Below are 18,211 nucleotides of genomic sequence, written 5' to 3'. Positions count from 1 at the left end.
GCCCCGCAGCCCCTTTCCCTATGGCACAGTGGGCGTGGGCTTCTTAACCAGGCACGTGAACCCAGCAAGTGGGGAGATCTAAGGGATTTTAAAATATGAGTAAGCTGTATTCAGGGTTTCATTTAGAGAAAACCTAGAGGGTTTTTTTTTTTCTCACCAAAATGAGCTCATTTCTAGAAACATCTAGAAATTACTGTGTGACAGGCCATGGTTTAATCCTGGCAAATAGAATGCACAAGTAGTTCTACCTGTGGTCTGAGGTCGGAGTTACATGTATAAATATGGAATTTTCTAGAAGCATGAAAGGCCTGGTAGAAACACAGAGGGAGGGGGAGGACTTTCCTCGGGAGGGTTTGGAGAGGCTTCCTTGGGAAAGCTGTATTTTCCTTTCTGGGAAGATTTGATATAAGTGGCTAAGAGAACTCTCAAACAAGGGGACACTTAAAGGTTCGTGCGTGGGTGGTGACTGGAGGCCTGTTTTTATGCTCACTGTGCTTTCTTGACCTCTTTCTCTGGGTCTTTCGGGAGCCCCCCTCCACGTCTACTGTTGTCTTACAAGGCCTCTGTGGAGTTCAACCCAGTAACGTGTAGTTTCTGATGTCTAACTAGGAGGGCATAGTAATTCATTTGGTGTCCATCTTGGGAGTGAGTTCAGTGCTTGCTGTGGGACAAGCACTTGACTCCAGAATAACCAATCAGCATCTTCTCTGAGGCAGAAGTAGGAATTTGGTGGAAAAGATCCCTCTGGCTTGGGGTGGCCCAGCTGGCCACAGGGCAGTGTGAGGCTGATGGCACCAGAGCTGATGACTCACTGGGTCCTCCTTGCCAACGGAGCTCCAGAAATGCTCAAAACTCCTCACCGACTCTCACCCTTGCTCTCGATATCTTGGGTACAAAATATCAGACAACGTGACTTGCCAGACTTCCTCTGTATTCCTACTCAAATTTGATTTTCATTTTTCACACTGTGTGACTAGGCAACGAGGACGGTTACACGTGCCTTTGGTGCCACACGGTGGCAGCCCCTGGAGGGGGTACTGATGGGAACGGCGCCTCCGCTAAATCTTCCGCTGCTTGGCCTGTGCATAGACAGACAGCACCGGATACTCCCTGGACTACAGGAACCTCATCTCTAAAACTGAAAACCTGACATTGTTACCCCCTAGAGTGGCTCACAGACAAGAGCTAAGATTATTCAGACAGCTGAGACTAGCCCTGGAGTGAGGGTAAGTTCTCAAAATAATATTCTCTAGAAAAATGGCATCTCCAATGATGGCGGTGTAAATAAAAATGGGGGAGCACCCATCTTTGTTCTGTTTCACCCATCTGGCTATAAAACCTACGGGCTTAACATCTATGTTGTCAACTCCCTGATTTTTATAATGACCTGATTGCCCTGAACTTCACTTACGGCCCTTCAGCCTCATGGCAGTACAAAAGTAGCCCGCGACAGTAGATACTGTACTTGCATTGTGAACTGCTTTATTCTGCATCTTTGGTTTTTGAGACAGGGATTCACTATGTAGCCCAGACTATCCCTGAATTCACAGTACACCTGCCCCAACCTCCCAAGTGCCCAGATGACAGGAGTGAGTTACTGTGTCTGGCATGGATTTCTAATTTTGCTCTTTCCCCCCAGGTCAGTAACCACCATGCAGCCATCTCCCCAGAAGCTCGGCAGTGGCAGCAAGCCACCAAACTACGGTCCTGGGAGGTGGAACTATGGGGCTCATGTTTATAAGGACAATCTTGCAACTCCGGGAGAACCTGGAGGGCTAATTTTGAAATAATTTTTAAGTGCCGTTTAGATTAAGAACTCAAGCTGCTTGTGTATGCCTTTATGCTCCAATGTTGGCACTGCTCCATTTCATCACCGTTCCTCAGAAGGTCAGTGAATGCTTTAGGTCGCCTTTTTCTTTTTCTTTCTTTCTTTTCCTTTTCCTTTTTCTTTTTTTAACAACAGGCTCTTTCATTACATTTGTTTCAGTCAAGTTCCTACTCTCTTGAATTCATCAAACCACCACGGCAAATTGTTCTTTGGTAGTTTAATGGAATCAGGAGGTAAGAAGGAAACTAAGAGGTCATCCTGACATCCTTTGAGAGACAAGGGCCAAGGCATTTCAGCTTTGTCTCATGAATACTGGCGAGCATGCAAGTGACATTTTTTAGGAATTGAAGTGTTCAAGTTCGGTTTTGAGTCATGAGGATGATTGGAGCAAGGGCTGAGTTGGTCTGTCCTGTTAATTCATGTGACTAGAGAAAGAGCCCCTGCTTGCTCCACGGGCATAGAGAGAGGAGGAGAAATACTTTGGGAAAATGTCACATTGCCTGTGAATATACCAGGAGGCAGTTTGACTCCATAGAAATGATGATTATCTAATTAGTTAGGAAAATTGAATTCTTCTATGTTAAATAACAGATCGAACACCTCAAAGGGACAAATCTCACCCAGCAAAACCCACAGCTAACATCTGCCACAATTAAGCGCATTAATATTGTAACAAAAGGACAGTCACAAAGGAAGCTTGGAATTGCTTCTACTTCCATAATTCTTTGCCAGAGAGAGGAGCACTACGATGACATATTTCACTTTTCATAATCCTGAAAAGCACATCATTTTCTCCTGGCCTCAAAAATCTCAGGGTAGGCTTTGCGGCTAGCTAAGGTCATGATTCTTGCACCAAGGCTTAGTGTTCCATTAAAGCACGGTCCGTATCTTACCTAGGGTTTCTTCTGCTATGAAGAGACACCATGAGTTATGAAGGAAAACATTTAATTGGGGTGGCTGACTAACAGTTTCAGAGGTTCAGTTTATTATCATCCTGGTGGGAAGCATGGCGGGGTTCAGGCAGACATGGTGCTGGCCACAGCTTGATCAGAAAGCAACAGGAAGTGGACTATGACACTGAGGTATCTTGAGCATAGAAAACCTCAAAGTGCCCCCCCCACCCCAGTGACACACTTCCTCCAACAAGGCCGTACAGAGTCACACCTCCTAATAGGGCCATTCCCTTAAGAGACAATTACATTCAAACTACCACAGTCTGCCTTGAATCTCTGAAGAGACACACCACCAAGGGCATGGATTCTTAGTCCCTTACCAGAGACAATCACAGAACCAAGCAGGGCAAACCCATATTCTTTAGGAGTGTGTATTCTCATGTATGTGGGTGCACATGTATGTTCATGCATGTAGATGACAAGATTGATATTGTATGTCTTTTTCTTGCTCTCTCTTTAATCAAGGCATGGTTTCTTTACTGATTGGTTGATTGGTTGATCTAGCAAGCCAACTTCTTCTGGAGATCCTGTCTTTGCCTCCTGGTTCCTAGAAATACAGGCAGCCTACCATACTTACATGACTTTTTACATGGGTATTGGTCATCTGTAGTCGGTATTCATGATTTGTGCACAAGTGCTTTACCCACTGGCTTATCTCCCTGACCTCTAACAAGTTTTAAGACTGGGTCTCTCACTGGGAGCTGGGACTCTGATTTGGCTAGGCTGACTGGCAAGTAAAGTCCAGTTCAATCTCCCCAGGACAGGGATTGCAAGTGTACCCCATGCTGGACTTTTATATGTGGGTTCTGAAGATCTGACTGAAGTCCTCATGCATTTCCATTCTCTAGCCAGTTATGAAAACACCAAATGAACTTCTCCAAACCCCTGGGCTTCCTACATCAGTGTGGTCCCTACCCCACACCATTTCCCATTACTAGATAGTCACCATGCCTCCATTGTCTTTCTGTTCAACTTCCTCACACTGGACATGACATGATTTGAAGACTGTTGTGACCACTCCACTTCTGTCACGCAGCGATGTGGCTTTAGTTTAAGCACCTCATAGTGCTCCCTACAAGTCTTTCTTTCCAGATAACTGAACTATGGCATATTTGATCAAGAAGTGTTGGGAATAGGCTGTCTGTGGTTCCCCAGGAAGGTTCTTCTGATCTCCAGCAGGACCCTTTGCCTTCTCTTCTCCAAGGTGGAAGGGATGTCCCTCTTCTTCTGCCATCTTTCACACAGCAGTCTGACTGAGCCTGTGAGAGGCAGCCAGCATGAACCCACACTGCAAGCACAGATCCAATCACACCACTCCTCTGTGGAAACCTAGCAACAGCTCTCTGCTTTCAGGCTAGAAGCTGAGGTGATAAATCCTGTTACTATCTCTCTCACCTCCCCCATGCTGCCTGGCCAGTTCTACTCTCTGTTTGCACCCACTGCTCCAGTCGTTCTGCTGTTTTTGTTGTTACTGAGACATACTAGGCAAACTTCCATCTCGGAACCCCCACAATGCTGTCCAGAAACATTGCTCCCAGAGTGATGTACCTCATCTCTCACTCCTCCAGCTCTCAGCCATGTGTCCCCTTCTCATTGTGCTTTCTGTAAACAAATCAGACCTCCATCTACGAGTCTTCCATCACTATGAATTTCTTAGCAAGTATTGCCATTTGAGATAATGTAGACATACTGGGTTTCTTGTCTCCCTTTCTATAAGAGTATATTCACCAAGGAGGCAGGAATATAATCATTACTCACTTCTATATTGTTAGCCTGGCATGGGATAGGCTTCTGGTAAGCCACTAGTAAGTAGATAAATAGATTCATGAGTGGATAAATGGGTAGATGGATAGATGGATGAATACATTAGTGGGTAGAGGGATGTCTGTATGAGTAGATAAATAGATGGATAAATGGATGTATGTATAGGTATATGGAGGGATATGTGGGTAGGTAGATGAGCAGATGGATAAATGGATAAATAGAGAGATGAGTGGATGGATAGTGTGGGAAGTCCTTCTGTGTGTTGCTTTTATTGGTTAACGAATAAGTCTGTTTCAGCCAGTGGCTTAGCAGAATAGAGCTAGGCAGAAAAACTAAACTGAATGCTGGGAGAGAGTAGGTGGAGTCAAGGAGGCACCATGGAGCTGCCAGAGGAGAAAGATGTGAGCTGCTAGCTTACTCATGGTAGGCCACAAGCCTTGTGTTAAAATATAAATGAATAGAAACTGCTTAATCAAAGATAAAAGAGCTAGATAGCAATATGCTTAAGTGATTGGTCAAGCAGTGATTTAAATAATATAGTTTCTGTGTGATTATTTCAGGAGTCTGGGTGGCCAGGAAATGAACAGGTGGCCTCTGCCTGTAGATGGATGAATAGACTAGTAGATGGATAGATAGATTAATATGTGCATGGGTAGATTAGTAGATGGATGGGTAGATGGATAGATGGATGAATAGGTGCATAAATAAGATGAATGGATGAATAGAGGGATGGGTAGATGAATAAATTTATGGCTGGTCAAAGAAAGGTATATGTGGATGAACTCTTCAGCCTTTCTGGCATTGGTCAGGATGCCAGGTCCAGCACAAGGGAATTAATGTCAAGCTCCGTCTTAAGAGTTGCCAAGCCTTAAAAAATAAAAATATTTACCAGATTCCACTTCCCTCATCTCAGTCTCCTTCTGATTTGGAAAATGACATCAACAATCCTTGTGACAACTGTTACAAGCTGAAGCCCACACTTGGTCACCCTGAAGCCAAGGTTCTGTATAAGGTGGCTTGAAGTACAAGTAAAACACCCCCTGGTCCAAGGACCTGCCAGCACCCTTGCTGGACCACTTCTCCCCTTTGGGAAGCATGTGCTACAAGTCAAAATGTTCCCCATAGTTCCAAGACCGGCTTCTCCACCAGCCTAGGCAAGTGGTATGCGTACATAACACCCCACATCCTAGACTGTTGAGAGCACATTGACCCCCTCGTCTCTTATGGCCCACACTCATCTCATCTTTGCACCCGTCTCACTTTTAACGTGGAGGTGTGAAATGCTGCATCAGATTGCATATATGCTACCGCAAGTGTATATCCACTTGTCTATACACAGACACATGTTCTGCCACGTGGTCGCAATAGCTTCAATATGGCAAATATTTTGATAACCTCTGAAATTATTCCTTAAAAGCTGTGTTTTCTCAAATGCACATTTTCTGGGGGGAGGAGTCTAGTTGTCTCTGTCTGAAGTTTGAAGTTTTGAGAGTTCCCCGTCACGGTAATAGCAAGGGTGACGATGCAGAAGAGTCCACTCAGAGAAGGACTCATCTGTGGGGCCATTGTAGCAATAAAGCTTTAGAAATCGTGTTCTCGCAGCATGATGACATTTCAGAGAACGCTGACCTGCTTTCCGGCCACCTTGTTCTTTGTCTCCCTTCAGAACATCTTCTGTGAATTAGCCTCTAATTCATTGGGCTTTTGCAGAGATCTGTTCTCTGCTCCCACATTCTGCTCCCTGATTTCACCCACATCCTTTGTCATGAAGTTGAGACCTGCCCTATTTAGAAAATTTATTATCTAACATAAACACTCCTTACCCAATTGCCGATGCAATTTGTACCCAGGGGACGGTACAACCCTTCTAAGAATAAATTGGATTCTTGTGTATCTCACTTCTCAGTCTTCACAAAGCCATAAATCTTCAGCGTGCTGGCCTGAAATAAAGGCACCACACCTGCTTTTGAAATATTACCCCCGAGAGACAAATGGAATCTCCATCCTAAATGACAGTCCACATGACCTCCATATATCAATTTTAAATATATATATTTAAAATATATTTTATATATATTTAATATATATTTAATATATATTTAAAATATATTTTATATATATTTAATATATATTTAATATATATTTTAATATATATTTAAAATATATTTAAAATTTAAATATATATTTAAAATTGAATGACGCCGAACTGCAGATAATCAGGAATACCAAGGGGGAGGTCTTCATTGTTATGATTGGATACTTAGTTTCAGTACAATTTTGGGAGAGATGAGCTACTAAGGCTATAAAAACAGGTCATGCCAATTTTGTTTAGTGTTGATGAATTATTGTATCATTGTTATTTCTTACGGGATGTATTCATAGCATGTATGGGTGGGTTTTATAAGAATATTCTTGAATATATAATCTAATATAATCTTCTCATTCCTTACTCCTTTTTCTCCCTCCCTGGTCTCCTTTGTTCTTCTAGATACTTTTGCTTCTACTTCCATGGCATATACACATGTATGCTGTTTCGTATCTATACAAAACCTGAGAGGACCCTGAAACACTTGTCTTCACGATTCTGCATGATAATTTCCTATTGTATCACTCTCCTGTGAATGACAGTTTTGTTTTACAGTTGAACCAGTTCCACCGTGTAGCTACCCCATATTTTCTCTACTCATTCCTCTGGTGATGGACATCTACGCTGGCTTCATTTCTTGACTACTGTGAACAGCACAACAATAAACTTTTCAAGTCCCTCTATGGTGTGCCCGGGCACCGTAATGCTGAACCCCATGGTATTTCTAATTCTAGTTTTTGAGGAGCCTTCGCTTTGGAATTCATAATGACTGGACTAGATTACATCTCCACCCACAGTGTATAACGGTTTCTTCATTTTCTTCCTCTCTCCTTCCTGATCCCAGCCTCATGCCATGCCATTTGTTATTTGTTTTCTCCTTGACCCCCCATTCTGACTAGGGGTGAGGGACACTCCTGGTGTGGTTCCCCTGACAGCCAGAGGCACCGAATAGGAGGATTCTCCTATGTTTATCACTGACCTTAGTGAGGGCTCAGGACAAGCTATGTAAAATGTGACATGTGGTCTGCATTAAACACTGCATCCTGCCCTCTTGGGGGCCCATTTCAAAGACAGCAAAATGGAGACACAGAGAGGCTGGGCAGTCCTTGCTGGCTAAGCCAAGGCCATACACATGCCAGCGGGGCTATCTGTCTAAAGTCTGCCCTTCTCCTTGGTCATGAGGGCCCATTTGCTCTGTCAGAGAGATGTCAACACATTAACGTGACGTTCAAAATAGAAGAGGCAGAGCAGGTAAACCACACAAAATCTCCCTCCAATCATGACGCACCAGGAAGCAGCTCTCAGGGCATTCGGCATTAATAGGCAGGCTTTTTCTTTACTTATCCAAACAATTGATAAGCTGTAATCTTCTCTGAGCTGTATAAAAAGATTAAACATCATTGGCCAGTGAACCCTAATCTCATAGTCTCTTCAAAGGATGTGCACGGTACTAGGCCATGTTCCCCTAGGGCTATCCACCAATTATTGGCTATCTGAAGAGCCATAGGTTTGAAGCAAGCAGGGCGGGAACCTTCAGACTCCATCCTGGTATGTGGAATTTGCAGGTTAAAGCTAATGAATATGCAAAAGGTGCTTGATTCTTAACAGGGCCTAAAGTCTTTTCAGAGCTAGCTTGCAATGACTTCTGCCACCATCAGCAAGCACATTCAGCCTGCTCAGAGAACATTTCCCTGGAATGCTTTGCACCAGCAAATGCCCTCTTTCCCACGTAGGTAGAGCACACTGAAGGCGTCCTCCCTTCTCCGAAGTGCGCTTGATCCCCAGGGCCAAATCTTACCGTTGCTACTGGTGTTCTTTAGGATTATGAGCTGGCTTCAACAGAACTTTCTGAGCCACCCGAAACCACTCTGAGCCTAGTCGTGCTCAGTGAAACACTCAGGGATGTCTCAGTTCAGAAGGAGGCCACGCGTTTATGAGTGTATGCATTTCCAGTTCACTATCTGGCATACAGAAAGCGCTGTTAAATGCTGACTGACTGATTGGATGTGACCCTAGTATTTAGTTTACTGAGGAGTCTGCCAGGGAGAAAATCCTCTGCCTGAGCAAACAATGTCAATTCCTTGGGTCTCCTTAGGTCATTCACTCAAAGTGTATGCTTTTATTAAAAATCCACGGTGCTCCAGGACCTATGCTAGAATAATACTGAATATCTCCTCCTGGGAGCTTAAAGTTCTGTTCATCTTCTGTCCCCACGGGTCTCCAGGGGAGAGCCCTCCCTAAGGTGCAAGCAGAGCCACTGTGGGTGCTCAGAGGCGTGGCTGCTGCTTTGCTCTCTTGGGAGCAGTTGGGGTCTTTGTGATGCTCAATAGGGCTGTGATGTGACAGTTCTGTCTCCTTCTTACCTGCTCCTGGTCTATCCTGGCCTACACTGGGACTTCAGGATCTATGTCCTCAATGGCCCTGAGACTGCATAGATTTGGGGAAGAGATCATGTACTCCATACAATGTGCACAAGGAACAGTTTTAAGAAGACCTGAGCTCTTTCCTTGAGCAAAGAGTGGCAGTGCAAGCAGGAGGCTGAAGGATCACGTGTTCAAGACTAGTTTGGACCACACAGTGAGCTTCTGTCTCTGAAACACAAAGAAAGAATTCCTCTTGCTACCATCAAAGATGGCTGGCCAGTCAACAGAGGCATGCCCACCGGAGCATCTTTTTTATCAAAAGTGGTGTGCTCAGACACAGACCCCAGACCCAGAGGGTCCACAACAAAAGCTAACATGGTGAAATTCTTGCACCACAACCTTGGGTGACCAATCTCTACTCTGCTAGTCCTCCATCTTCTGTTCTGTCTTCTCTTCTAACTTCCTCTCCCCCCCTCCCCCCCCCCCGTTCAACTCCTTCCTTCTCCCTTACCTCCGCTTTTGCTATTGTATCAAGATGTACATGAAAACTTCTAAAATGACAAATTGTCCTCAGACTTGGTTACAACACAGCAACTGTGCCATCCACTGCCATCTTCCATCCTTTATCTGAGATAGTAACTGTAGCACTGAACTTTGTGCTGCAAATAAGCTCTTTGCCGTCAACATTTTCACTTCAGGCTGCCACTACCTTCTATGACCAAGGATGCACTTTTGAAGGGCTCTCTTCTCAGCCCTTCAGACACACTCATCTGTAGGGATACTTTATAATCTAACAAATAAAGCTTATATAGAGATCAGAGTGCAGAGCTTAGCCACTTGTTAGCCACAGAGGCCAGGCAGTGGTAGCACACACTTTCAATCCCAGCTCTCTGGAGATAGAGACAGAGGGATCTCTGTGAGTTCAAGGTCACCCTGTCCTACATTAGATTGATCCAGTCTCAAAAAGAAACAGAAACAGGTGGTGGTGGCTCGCACCTTTAATCCCAGTACTTGGGAAGTCACATTCCTTTAATCTCAGCACTAAGGAGGTGGAGATAGGAAAGATTTGGCTGGATGGAGAGAGAAATATAAGGGAGGGGGAGAGACAGGACCTCAGATGCAGTCTGAGGATGCAGTCTGAAATGCAGTCTGGGGATGCAGTCTGAGGATGCAGTCTGGGGATACAGTCTGAGGATGGAGTCTGGGGATACAGTCTGAGGATTTGTAGAGACAGGCTCACCCCTTCAGTCTGGAAATTCAAAGGAGGTAAAAGGTCTCTCTAGTGGCTGCACTGCTTCTCTGATCTCTCAGGTTTCACCCCCTAATATCTGACTCTGGGTTTTTATTAAAAATAACAATTAGAATTTGTGTTCATTTGATGCCCAACTTTTGGGATACAAATTCATGAAACAACCACTTGACTGTGGCTTTACAGGCACTGGCACAGGCTGGCTGGAGCTATTACATGGCCAGAGTCACCTCCATGCTGGCTAGATTTTCCTTTCTTCTCTCCTGATGGGCTCTCCCTGGACCACCTTCTTGGGCTGCTGTCAATCTAGGTGTGAAATCCTAGTAAGGATCGCAATCCGTCTGGCTGCTACTGTTCTACGCATCAGCAGTCAGTCTCACATCTTCATCATCATAGTTTAGTGAGAAAATTGGGAATTCTTAAAGGGAGAAATTAGTTAAGAGAGAGCTTTTCCCCCAAATTAAAAATGGGAAATGCAATTACAAGAGAGAGAGAGAGAGAGAGAGAGAGAGAGAGAGAGAGAGAGAGAGAGAGAGAGAGGTCTCTGTGTGATCGGGCAATACATGATTTTAGAATGGAACAAGTAGAAGAAGAGATAAACAACTTAACTGGGATAGACGTAATGTTGTTAATCTTGATAATTCTCGATTTATCTCTAAAAAAGTTGTTTGATATGAGTGCCAAGATACAGGCCTTAGAAAAACTTAATAATAACAGATCATAGAGATATTCAAATCCAGACAGAGGATGTCAATGGAAAGTCAATTTCAACATTGCAATATAAAGTTTTCAAACAACCAACCTTAATAGATACAGTTAACATATAGGAATCTCCAAATGATAGATATCCCCAAGACTCTGTAAGAGCTGATTGGATTCCTATGGCAATGTTAGATTTAAGGAGATTCAAAGAAATGATAGACTCATATGGCATGCACTCATCATTTGTGAAGCAGATGTTAAACTCATGGTCAACTTGTAATAAAATTACACCTAAATACTGGAGAGACTTGGTTGCTGAAGTTTTGAAGCCTGGTTCACAATTAAAATGGAGGAGCTGGTAGAACTGAGTTTCCAAGGTCCAGTTAAAGAGCAGAAGAAATGAGAATGTGAGCAAAGAGGTCAAGACCATGAAGGGTTCATCCACTGAAACAGTTTACCTGAGCTAATGGGAGCTCACCAACTCCAGCTGGACTAAGAAGGAACAAGCATAGGACCAAACTAGTCCCTCTGAATGTGGTTGACAGTTGCATGGCTGGGGCAGACTAAGGGGCCATTGGTAGTGGCACTGGGATTTATCTCTACTGCATGCACTGGCTTTTTGGGATCCTATTCTCCTTCAATGCATACCTTGCTCAGCCTAGATATAGTAGGGAGGGTCTTGAACCTTCGACAAAGCAATGTGCCTTACCCTCTCTTAGGATTAGATGGCAGCACTAATTTATTTCAAAGAAGAAAATGGGCATTGAAGAAACTCCATATGGACTTTATGTTCTTTGTGGCAGAAGTTAGCCACTGGTAAAGAGAGTGCCCTTGCTTTGATACTGTCCAAATCAAACAAGCAGGACAAAAAAGAAAGTGACTGCAGAACCTTGCCAAGACAAGGTAGGACAGTCCTTCAAATATCCTGCTTCATTGAAAAGTCTATTGACTATTCTAGACCTGTAGGCCAAAGATGGATGCCCCAACATTACAGAGGAACCTTGGGTGACTGTCCAGGCATCCTGCTGTTTATATCATTTCTCACAATTTTGGAAGTTGCTTGCTTGCACTTCCTGCTTACTCAGTTAATATTGTTTCCTTCTTGGGTCTCTGAGGGAGTTGAAGACTAGATAGTTATGATTTCCCTTGTTTGTTTACCAGATTCAGAAAAGAAACCCACTAAAGAGGTATAAAATGTATAAGGTTGAAAGACATCAAAAGACAATTTGGATAGTAATGCAAGTTATAATAGAAAGTAAATTAGTACAAGACTTTGGACTCACCACAGTGGGATAAATAATGGAGTATTTTCTGTCAATTTCTCAAATGCAAATGGACTAGACACTGTTGACATATGTTTTGCCTGTATATATTGTTTATAGTTATTGTACTTATATTGTATATAGTTTTTCTTATATTACTTTTGTTTTAGACAAAAAGGGGAAATGTAGTGATATTTTGTTTGTAATCTAACAAATAAAGCTTATCTGAAGATCAGAGTATAGAGCTAAGCCACTCATTAGCCACAGAGGCCAAGAAGTGGTGGCTTACACCTTCAATCCCAGCATTCCGGAGATAGAGACAGAGGGATCTCTGTGAGTTCAAGGCTATCCTGTCCTACACTAGATTGATCCAGTCTCAAAGAGAAACAGAGCCAGGTGGTGGTGGTTCATACCTTTAATCTCAGCACTAGGGAAGTAGAGATAGGAGTAATAAGGCTGGGTGGAGAGAGGAATGTAAGGGAGGAGGAGACAGGAGTTCAGATGAAGTCTGAGGTTTGGTAGAGACAGATGCAGTCTAAGGATGCAGTCTGAGGACTTGTAGAGACAGGCTCTCCCCTTCAGTCTGAGGATTCAGTAGAGGTAAAAGGTCTCTCTAGTGGCTGTACTGCTTCTCTGATCTCTCAGCTTTTACCTCCTAATATCTGACTCCGGGTTTTTATTAAAAAGGACAATTAGAGCCAGGCAGTGGTGGCACATGCCTTTAATCCCAGCACTTGGGAGGCAGAGGCAGGTAGATCTCTGTGAGTTCGAGGCCAGCCTGGTCTACAAGAGCTAGTTCCAGGACAGGTTCCAAAGCTGCAGAGAAACCTTGTCTCAAAAAAACCAAAAAAAGTACAATTAGAATTCTTATTTCACTCATCTTTCCTGTTTCCTTGATGAAGTAGCATTAGAATTAGTTTTAACTAGTATTAGTAATATTTGGGACTGGGTCTCACTCTGTAGCTCTGGCTGGCTAAGCCCTTGCTAGCAATGTTAACCAGGTTGGCCTTGAACTCAGAGATTTGCTTGTTTCTGCCTCCTGAGTGGGATCAAAGGTATATGCCACAAAACCTGGCAATTTTTTATTTACATGTCTATATATGCATACAGAGGCATGCATTGTGTGTGTGTGTGTGTGTGTGTGTGTCTGTCTGTCTGTCTGTCTGTCAGAGAACTTTCAGGAGCTGATTCTTTCCTTTTCCCGTGTGGGTCCTAGAGACTGAAGTCAGGCCATATGGCCTAGCAGCAGCTACCCTATGCACTGAGCAGACCAACCAGCCCTCAAAAGGAGTGCTGTATTTAAGTTAGCTCACTTTTTGGGTGATTCTGAAGAGGCATCAGTTGCAGAAATGAGCATGAAGTGAGCCACAGGTGCCTGTGGACGCTGCCCCTAGGCTGTCCCTAGAGTGAAGAACTGTCTTACTTTTTTAAATTATTGAGTTCTAAAAAACAAATTTCTTATTTTCTTATCAACTCAATTCCAGAGACTTTACTAAATACCTCTGAATTAAAATAAAAGGCTCATTAAAAAATTCTGTTATCTGGAATGCTGGTTATAGTTATTTTGATGTTTTTAGACAGTCTGCCCCCTGTTTATCCCTAACTTTTCTCTATTTGGTTATTTTTCTTTTAAATTATATTTATTTGTGTGTGTGTGTGTGTGTGTGTGTGTGTGTGTGCGCGCGCGCGCGCGCGCGCGCGTGCTCACGCGCACCCGTGAAAACATCCATTCCCACTGAAGTCGCTGGTGTTCCCTGCTTGGGGAATGAGGAGCAGTGCCTGTCTGTCGCCACTGGACAGGCAGGATTCTCCTTCAGCATTTGGTGTACATCTATGTGAGCCTGCTGCCCTATAACGACAGGATTACACCTAGCTAGGGCCCTGTGCATCAACCCGGCCCTCCCTGCTACTCTCTTCTTGAGACTCTCCTTCAGTTTGCTGCCAGCCAGGAGTGGGGGCAACTGGGCAACACCAAGGCTGCCTGATCCTTAGTCCTTCCTGGAGGTTACCAGCCACTGCCTTTTGTTTTAGCCTTTCCTCCTTCCACAGAAACTGCTGTGGGGATTCTGTAGTGTCTAGCAGTTTTGCCTCCCTGAGAATTACAGCTGTTTTTTTTAAGCCTGCTGTCCTGTGTCATTTACCCATCAACATATTCCGGGCTCCCTAGTGTCTTGTGATGCCTCATTCAGTTTTCTCCATCCTTATGAGTTCGTCATTTAAGAAACAAACAAAACAACAAAAAAAAATTCCTTCCTGTCACTTAATTAGGATTTTAAAATCGAGAAAATGTAGAGAGGTTTGTGTGAATGAGTTAGGGTGGGAGTCCTGTGGGCAGTGGGGTATATGTGTGAAATCTGCCTTCATGGCCAAAAAGTCCAAGTCTTTGCCTTTGCCAGGTTTTTAGCTAAGGCTTCCTAGATTAGAAAAGGATCGCAGGGACACAGTGTGACCACAGGTGACCACATTTAAAGCCCTCCCTCCAGGTCCTCCCTGTGGTCCTAAGAAGATATCACAAATCCAACCACTGCTTTCCTGAGCCCCTCCTGGAATTGCCGCTGCTGCAGACAAACTCACACCTCACTGAGGTGGGACTGGGGACAGGCAGGAAGACTAAGGTCCCCCACAGAAGCAGAAATGCCAAGCTTTTACCTGAAGTCCAAGACCAGCACTGACTGCCCGAGAGGAAGAAAGTCTCTGCAACACACAGCACTGATGGCAAGGGACAGAAAGAGTGGACTCATCGATTCAACTCCCAACCAGGGCAATGCCACGTCCCTGCTGACCCGATGCCCCCAGAGCCCATCTATTCGTCCCTTTTTTCCATCTGATTGTTTGGAGTGGTCTTCCTGGGTGTCTGACAGTCCCTTCTGTGACACATCCCAGCTGGGAACTGATATGGAGTGAGAGAGGCCTAAGGACTCAGAGCTAGATTCTAAGGTGTCCCAGGAAACCCCTGATGTCACAATCTCTCCTCCAGGCTCAGTCACAAACACCTTGGGTTAGAAACCAAGACAGCTACCAGCCTTGCACTCTACCAAGGGTACAGAATGGTGGACAGGCAGCACCATGGTTCATCTCCACTCAGGCAACATGGTGGTCTGCTGTCTGCTGGGAATGTAAAGGCAGTATCAAAGCTATACAGCCTTTTGCTGTCTACAAGGAACTGCAGCTTCTAAGCAACACCAGGACAAGTTTCTTCTACCATTGCTTCCCGTCAGCATCCCTTCTTCCTGCCGGCAGTATTACCTGTGGATGATGTGGTACCTCTGCAGGTACTCCAGAGCCAGGGCCAGCTCACAGATGTACAGCTTCACGGCGCCCTCTGTGAAGTGCACGTTCTGCTGCAGGTGGTAGCGCAGGTCCCCGCCCAGCAGCAGGTCCACCACCATGAACATGTCTTCTTCATCCTGGAAGGAATACCTAGGAACACGGAGGGACGAGGGTTAGGGCTGGAGGCATCTCCAATGGCCTTAGGTCTGACTCCATTTTACAGCAAAGCAGACTGGGGCCCAGAAGAATGCTGATACTGTCTAAGGCACAATGCTATGGGAACTCAATAGGCAGAAGGTTTTCCAATCCCACACTGCCTCTGCACTGTGAGGTCACTTCATTTCTTCACCGAGGCAAGTTTGAGACCAAACGTTAATCCCTGTCCAGCAGACAGACAGCCTCTTAACTGGCTGGGCTCTCCTATGCTAACACAGCTGGATTTAGCTCAGCTTTAACCCCACGCTGATATAGCATGTATCTAGGAGGTTCCCCAAAGGCCCATGTGTTGGAGGCTTGGTGGCCAGCCTGAGGCATGATTGGAAGGTGGTGGAACTTTAGGAAGTGTAGCCTAATGGAAGGAATGTTACACTACAAAAACGGCCTTGCAACCACAGGACCAGTAATAAGCCTTTCTTCTTTAAAGCTGATCTGCGCAAGCATTTTGTCACAGCAGTGGGAAACTGATTAATACACGCTGTCGGGATTTGTGGTCCCCAGCTCCAAAGAGGAGTCCTTCTCCCCAGCAATCCCCACATCCTCTGCACATACTGCTGCTCCCCAGAGGGAGATCATTCCCAGAACCCCTGAGCACAGGAACATTCTGTCACTCAAGTCCAGGCATTTAAGGTAACTGGCAGCTTTTGCTCCTGGTGCTTGGAATCTGGCCAGACCCTAACCTAATATTCACTAGCCAGTGATTGCAGCCAAGTTCCCACTGACAGCTAGCACCAAGATCAGCCATGTATGAGCCACCTGGGTGTGAGGAAGCTCCCGCTAACCCCACAGAGAGTAGAACTTCTCAGTGAGGTCCAGCTGCCCACAGAATGTGAGCAGGAAATATCTTGGTGTTTCTAAAACCTTTCGGTCTTGGCATGGTATTTAATTTTATCTTTGTTTTATCTTTGAACCTAAAGGAAACTTATTGAACTCATTTTTAAACACAAGGATAGAAGAGCCAGAACATACGATGTGGAAATGCTTAAGTTCAGAGATGGCCTTAGGGCATGACGCATGATAGACCTAAGCCAATAGGTTTAGGTATGGTAAACAACTATCATGTCCCCTCTTCTTATAAAGCCACTAATGCCATCACAGTGACTGTTTCCACAAACCCATTTAACCTTTAAGGCTCAGCTTGTGAATACCATCCACATATGACTTTGAGAATTAAACTTTTAACATGAGAATTTCAGGAACATGTTCACACCAGGCAGAACTAGAAGAGCCACCTGATTGTATGTGTGTGTGTGTGTTCCTGTATATCTGCTACTGTGTGGAAGACCTTTCTGTGTGTGTGTGTGTGTGTGTGTGTGTGTGTGTTCCTGTGTATCTGCTACTGTGTGGAAGACCTTAGAAGCCTAAAAAAAGAGCATGTTTTCCATGTAAATTCAATTTGCGTTCTAGGAGATGATGGACCGTGGAGCATCACATTAGTGGCCCGTGTGCCCCAGACCTTGCGTTGTCCAGTTACTGCTGGGCCGTCAAAGGGATCTCATTAAACATTCTATCAGAATCCTTAGGAGAAGTTATGTTAGTTTTCTGCGGGAAACACGCAGACTGGGACAAATTCTGAAGGAGACAGCCGAAATACAAAGAGAGCATCACTTAAGCAATAACTCAAGCTCGGGCTGTTTCTTGCTACAGATCTGTATTTTGCTCCGGGCCACGGACCCTGCTTCCCCCCAAGGAGACTCAAAGTTACTGCTGAGAACAGAGAGTGACCTTGTATCGGTCCCTGCTTTTGTGCTGTCCCGTGGCTCTGTGTCATTGTCCTTCTTGCTGTTCCTCGCACTAGAATGGCAATTATGCCCTCATCCCAATGCTGCATATTGTCATGGAAATGATGGGGTGCCAGATGAGAGAGTGTGCTCTCACAGTGACTCTGACCTTCTGAGAAGGCTGGATGATTAGGTTCTCCTCCGAGCAGGGAGAGAACCGGGAGGTGTAAGGACATTGCTAATCCTGGCCTGACTCCTGAGCCGGCCCGGCCCGTGTGAAGAATGCAATGTTTGTCACCATGTGTGCACATACGTATGAAAACTAGAGGTCAGTCTTAGGTATTGTTCCTTAGGTGCTATCTATCTTGGTTTTTGAGACAAGGTCTTTCATTATTTTGAAGCTTGCTGGTTAGGCTAGATTGGCATGTTCCAGGGATCCCCACTTTTGAAGCTTGCTGGTTAGGCTAGACAGCAAGTCCCAGGGATCCCCACTCTCCACTCCCCAGTGCTGAGATTACAAGTGTGTACCACCACATCTGGAGTTTTTACATTGTTTCTGGGGATTGAGCTCAGGCTCTCATACTTAAGCAACAAGTGTTCTTGTCAGCTGAGCCATTCTCATAGTTACTAGTTTATTATTATTTTTAATATATCAATTTTCCCCACTTTGCTCCTAAAAGGAGCAGATGACTTATTAAATTCACAGCACAAAATTAAAAATTAGAAAAAAAAAAACAAATGAGAAACTTAAGAAAGTGGGGGCTTAAATAAATAAATTTAAAAAAAAAGAAAGTGGG

The 18,211-nt window shown here is 44.6% G+C and overlaps 1 protein-coding gene across 2 annotated transcripts in view; it reads right to left on the bottom strand.

The window, feature by feature from the left end:
* Stk32b (serine/threonine kinase 32B) overlaps positions 1–18,211 on the bottom strand; it is a 243,030-nt gene that overhangs the window by 65,065 nt on the left and 159,754 nt on the right. For both annotated transcript variants that reach the window (XM_038327503.1, XM_038327509.1), the window contains exon 4: positions 15,454–15,627. In XM_038327503.1, coding sequence (XP_038183431.1) covers positions 15,454–15,627 — 174 coding nt within the window. The remainder of the gene's footprint in view (positions 1–15,453; positions 15,628–18,211) is intronic.

This window comes from Arvicola amphibius, chromosome 1, assembly GCF_903992535.2.
Source record: "Arvicola amphibius chromosome 1, mArvAmp1.2, whole genome shotgun sequence".
Lineage (NCBI taxonomy): Eukaryota > Metazoa > Chordata > Mammalia > Rodentia > Cricetidae > Arvicola > Arvicola amphibius.
The sequence above is the reverse complement of the archived record's forward strand: the minus strand, read 5'-3'. Positions and strand labels throughout refer to the sequence as shown.